The sequence below is a fragment of the Theropithecus gelada genome, unplaced genomic scaffold (assembly GCF_003255815.1).
Source record: "Theropithecus gelada isolate Dixy unplaced genomic scaffold, Tgel_1.0 HiC_scaffold_16142, whole genome shotgun sequence".
NCBI lineage: Eukaryota > Metazoa > Chordata > Mammalia > Primates > Cercopithecidae > Theropithecus > Theropithecus gelada.
In genome coordinates, this window is record NW_020257927.1 from 31,504 (window position 1) to 37,557 (window position 6,054).

The 6,054-nt window shown below is 40.8% G+C and overlaps 1 protein-coding gene across 1 annotated transcript; it reads left to right on the top strand.

The window, feature by feature from the left end:
- The first annotated feature begins 3,181 nt into the window (after positions 1–3,181).
- LOC112617387 (small integral membrane protein 20) lies at positions 3,182–5,210 on the top strand. The gene is made up of 2 exons (XM_025374159.1): positions 3,182–3,200; positions 4,352–5,210. The coding sequence occupies exons 1-2, from the start codon at positions 3,182–3,184 to the stop codon at positions 4,618–4,620; spliced, it is 288 nt and encodes a 95-aa protein (XP_025229944.1). The 3' UTR covers positions 4,621–5,210.
- The last annotated feature ends 844 nt before the right edge of the window (positions 5,211–6,054 follow it).

Consider the following 6,054-nt stretch of genomic DNA (forward strand, 5'->3'; position numbering starts at 1 on the left):
TTTTTTTTTTTTTTTTTTTTTTTTTTTGAGATGGAGTCTTGCTCTGTCACCCAGGCTAGAGTGCAGTGTTATGATTTCGGTTCACTGTGACTTCTGCCTCCCGGGTTCAGGCAGTTCTCTGCCTCAACTTCCCAAGTAGCTGAGATTACAGATGCCTGCCACCACGCCCGGCTAATTTTTGTATTTTTAGTAGAGATGGGGTTTCACCATGTTGGCAGGCTGGTCTCGAACTCCTGACCTCGTGATCCATCCACTTCAGCCTCCCAAAGTGTTGGGATTACAGGTGTGAGCCACTTTGCCTGGCCAATATTGATCTTTTCTATCCATGAGCGTAAAATAGTTTTCCATTTCTCTGTGTCATCTCTGACTTTTTTTTTTTTTTTTTTTTGAGACGGAGTTTTGCTCTTTTTGCCCAGGTTGGAGTGCGATGGCACAATCTCGGCTCACCACAACCTCCGCCTCCCAGGTTCAAGCAATTCTCCTGCCTCAGCCTCCCGAGTAGCTGGGATTACAGGCGTGCGCCACCACCCCAGCTAATTTTGTATTTTTAGTAGAGACGGGGTTTCTCCATATTGGTCAGGCTGGTCTTGAACTACCGACCTCAGGTGATCAGCCCGCCTCGGCCTCCCAACGTGCTGGGATTACAGGTGTGAGCCACTGCGCCTGGCCCTTCTCTGAGTTCTTTAAGCAGTGTTTTCAGTGTTGTCATAAAGATCTTTCACCTCCCTGGTTAGCTATATTCCTAGATATTTTATTCTTCTTGTAGTGATTGTGAATTGGATTCCATTTTTGATTTGTCTTTTGGCATGCATTTTTTTTTTTATTTACAGGGATGCTGCTAATTTTTGTATAGTTATTTTGTATTCTGAAATTTTACTGAAATTTTTTGTCAGTTTGAAAAGATTTTCTGCCAAGATTATAGGGTTTTTCAGATACAGCATTATGTCATCTGTAAACAGAAATAAGTTTTGACTTCCTCTCTTCCTGTTTGTATGCCTTTTATTTTTTATCTTGCCTAATTGCTCTGGCCAGGACTTCCAATTTTATGCTGAATAGGAGTGTTGAGAGGAGGTATCCTTGTCTTGTGCCAGTTTTCAAGGAAAAATGATTCCAGGTTATGTGTATTCAGTATGTTGCCTGGGGAGTTGTGATAGATAACTCATTATTATTATTATTATTATTATTTATTTTATTTTGTTTTTTTATTTTTGAGACGAAGTCTCGCTCTGTCGCCCAGGCTGGAGTGCAGTGGTGCGATCTCGGCTCACTGCAAGCTCTGCCTCTTGGGTTCACACCATTTTCCTGCCTCAGCCTCCCGAGTAGCTGGGACTACAGGCGCCCGCCACCACGCCCTGCTAATTTTTTTGTATTTTTAGTAGAGACGAGGTTTCACTCTGTTAACCAGGATGATCTCGTTCTCCTGACCTCGTGATCCTCCTGCCTCAGCCTCCCAAAGTGCTGGGATTACAGCCGTGAGCCACCGCTCCCAGCCGATAACTCATTATTTTGAAGTATGCACCTTCCATGCCTAGTTTGTTGAGGCTTTTTAACATAAAAATGTTAAATTATATTGATAGCCTTTTCTGCATCTATTGACATAATTTTGTGCTTTCTGTCTTTAGTTCTGTTTATGTGATGATCACATTTTTAATTCATCTGTGATTTTTCTTTTTTTTTTTTTTTTTTGAGACGGAGTCTCACTCTGTTGCCCAGGCTGGAGTGCAGTGGCGCCATCTCAGCTCACTGCAACCTCTGCCTCGGGGTTCCTGCCTCAGCCTCCCAAGCAGCTGGATTACAGGTGCCAGCTACCACTCCTGGCTAATTATTGTATTTTTAGTAGAGACGGGGTTTAACCATGGTGGCCAGGCTGGTCTTGAACTCCTGACCTCAGGTGATCACCTGCCTCATCCTCCCAAAGTGCTGGGATTACAGGCATGAGCCACCACACCCCACCTTACGTATGTTGAATTAGCCTTGCATCCCCAAAATAAACCCTACTTGATCATAGTCGGTTAGGTTTTTGGTGTCCTGCTCAATTTGGTTTGCCAATATTTTGTTGATAATTTGTCTTTTTTTTTTTTTTTTTTTTTAAGATTTTACTCCTGCAATTCTTGATCTTTTGTATAGTTTTTCATGTCAAAATCTCCTTCCATTCAGAAATGATTTTGGTTATTTCTTGTCTTCTGCTAGCTTAGGGGTTGATTTGCTCTTGCTTCTCTCAGTCTTTTATTTATGATGTCAGGTTATTAAACTGAAGTCTGACTTTTCAATATAAGCATTTAATGCTATAAATTTTTCTCCTAACACTGCCTTAACTGTGTTGCAAAAATTCAGGTATGTTGTATCTTTGTTCTCATTTTTTTTCAGAGAACTTCTTGGTTCTTGCCTTAATTTCATTATTTACCCAAAAGTAATTCAAGTGCAGGTTATTTAATTTCCATGTAATTGTATGATTCAAGTGATTTTCTTTGTATTGAATTACATTTTTATCAAGCTGTGGCCTCTGTGTGTGGTTCTAGAGTATGTGCCATGTAATGATGAGAAGACTATACTATGTTGTTTTTAGATGAAGAGATCTGTAGAAGTCTATTAGGACTGTTTAGTCACGTGTTGAGTTTAGGTCTTAATATCTTTGTTAATTTTCTGCCTCAATAATGTGTCTATTAGTGCCCGTGGGTGTTGTGGACTCCCACTATTATTGTGTCAGTATCTCATTCTCTTCATAGATCTCTGACAACTTGATTTATTTATGTGCACCCAGCAATTTATTATAGCACCTTTCTCTCTTCTGCTTTTTTACCATAAACATTCTTTCAGGTTCACAATTCAGATGTCCAAGAGTTCAAGAACATGTCCAGTGACCTAGTTGTTTTAGGAGAAAATGTAAATTAAAAATAAGAGGCTTTATTCACATACATGAAAGTAAGGGAGGATATTTTGTTCATCTGTTTTATTAAAGCATTTAGACTGTATGTAGATATTTTTCTCTGCTTTTTTGAAATATATGTAAATTACGTTAACAGCTAAATAAACCTTTTGTCATTCTTTTTGACTCAGGATTGTCTTTATTTGTAACTTGAGATTCATTGCTTTGTTTTTGCTTTGGCAAAGGTTTATTTTTTTAATTTTCGGTTAAAAGTACACATAGATTTGTTCAGAGTAAAGCTCATTTTAGGAGCACATGAAAGTTGGACACAAAGGTAGAATTAAATTTAGCAATACAGAATGATAAATACTAAAAGATACATAAGTTCTTTTGGCAGAAACTTGATTATCCAAGGTAATTATTTGCATGCTGAAGTACTTACAATGCAAAAGGAAGGGTGGGGTGCGGTGGCTCACTTCTGTAATCCCAGCGCTTTGGGAGGCCAAGGTGGGCAGATCATTTGAAGTCAGGAGTTCAAGAACAGCTTGACCAACATGGTAAGATCCTGACTTTACAAAAAATACAAAAACAGAAAAAACAAAACCGTCAGCCAGGCATGGTGGTGTATGCCTGTAGTTCCAGCTACTTAGGAGGCTGAGGCAGAAGAATAGCTTGAACCTGGGAGGCAGAGGTTGCAGTAAGTGCAGATCTCACCACTGCACTCCAGCCTGGGCAGCAAGAGCAAAACTCTGTCTAAAAAAACAAAACAAAACAAAACAAAAAACTTTAAAAAGCCAACAAAGATTATGATGCTTTAGGATGGAGATTGGTTGTTTTCATTTGTTCCAGAAGTAATTGTGTTGTGACAAGAGTGCCAAGTGTAGGAGACTCTGTACTGCGCCTGCTTCTCTAACTAATGCTAATGATGAGCCTAGGGGGGGTCAGCCTTGACAGGGGACTTATTTAAAACACCCTCTCGTGGACCCTTTCCATACCTGCAGAATCACATTACATAGAGTGAGACCAACATTACCAAGTGATTTATAAGCTCATTAAATAAAGCTTGAGAGGCAATGCTTAGTTAATGTGCAGGTTTATTACATAGGTGTATGTGTGCCATGGTGGTTTGCTGCACGCATTGACCCTTCTAGGTGCCCTCCCCTTGCCCCCGACTTCACAACAGGCCCTGGTGTGTGTTATTCCCCTCCCTGTACCCATGTGTTCTCATTGTTCAACTACCACTTATGAGTGAGAACATGTAGTTTTTGGTTTTCTATCCCTGTGTTAGTTTGCTGAGGATGATGACTTCCAGCTTAATCCATGTTCCTACAAAGGACATGATCTCATTTCTTTGTATGGCTGCACAGTATTCCATGGTGTGTATGTACCACATTTTATTTGTCAAGTCTGTCATTGATGGGCATTTGGGTTGGTTCCATGTCTTTCCCATTGTAAATAGTGCTGCAATAAAAATTCGTGTGCGAGTGGGTAGCCAGGTTTCCGAGAGTGCAGGGCGGTCAGCGGGTCAGGGCAGCCTGGGGCCCAACGCCATGTCCCGGAACCTGCGCACCGCGCTCATTTTCGGCAGCTTCATCTCCCTGATCGGCGCCGCCTTCTATCCCATCTACTTCCGACCCCTAATGAGATTGGAAGACTACAGGAGGGAGCAAGCCATAAATCGGGCTGGAATTGTTCAAGAGGATGTGCCGCCACCAGGGTTAAAAGTGTGGTCTGATCCATTTGGCAGGAAATGAGAAGGCTGTCACCAGCTCTGATTAAGAAAGGAGATTTCTTCATGCTTTCAATTCTGCATGGGGTACAGTCAGTCACCTCATCGGAGAATGATGGCTGGAGAAGAAAACTCCCTAATACCATAAATAAGAGTGTTTGTAATAAAAGACTGTGCACAAGGATTAATATTTCCCTTCTTAAGTATCAAAAGAACTCTGGAACAAATTATACCATTAGGAAGGTTTTCATGATTCAGTTGATTTTCCAAAAATGAAGCTATCTCACCCAGCTGGGTTTGGAGCAATCTGCTTATTATTCTATCGTTACCACTTACTCAAGCGAGCTGTGATATGAATACAAGCAACCAGTGGGCTCGGGAAGGTCCGGGTCTATTTTGCCGTCTTCCAGATAAGAGATTTCAGTAAAAAACTGCCATGCTGAGCTGCCTTATAGAGCTCTTTGAAAATGTTCAAGTTGATAAAGCTCTTTGAGGACAAGGTACTTCGTGCACCTCATGCTGAAGATTGCACCATGTTGGAAAATAAATATGAAGCAAGTCAAACTAGATGCATACACTTGTGTAGAAATCAATAATCAATTAATAGAAGTGAAAAACATTAAAATGATTAAAAAAAAAAATTCGTGTGCATGTGTCTTCATAGTAGAATGATTTGTATTTCTTTTGAGTATATTCCCAGTAATGGGATTGCTGGGTCAAATGGTATTTCTGGTTCTAGATCCTTGAGGAATCACCACACTGTCTTCCACAATGGTTGAACTAATATACATTCTCACCAACAGCGTAAAAGCGTTCCTATTTCTCCACAGCCTCACCAGCATCTATTGTTTCTTTTTAATAATCACCATTCTGACTGGTGTGAGATGGTATCTTATTGTGGTTTTGATTTATATTTCATCTAATGATGTTGAGCAGCTTTTCATATATTTGTTGGCCACATAAATTGCCTTCTTCTGAGAAGTGTTTGTTCATATTTTGCCGCCCCCCCCCCTTTTTTTTTTTTGTGAGATAGAGTCTCACTCTGTCTCCCAGGCCGGAGTGCAGTGGCACGATCTCTGCTCACTGCAACCTCTACCTCCTGGGTTCAAGCCATTCTCCTGCCTCAGTCTATCGAGTAGCTGGGACTACAGACGTCCACTACCATGCCCAGCTAATTTTTGTATTTTTAGTAGATGCGGGGTTTCACCATATTGGCCAGGCTGGTCTCGAACTCCTGGCCTTGAATGAGCTACCCATCTCAGCCTCTGAAACTGGTGGGATGACAGGCGTGAGCCACCACGCCCAGCTTTTGCTCGGTTTTTGATGGAATTTTTTTTTTTTTTTTTTTTTTTTGTAAATTTTTAAAAGTTTCTTGTAAATTCTGGATATTAGACCTTTGTCAGATGGGTAGATTGCAAACATTTTCTCCCATTCTGTAGGTTGCCTGTTCACTCTGATG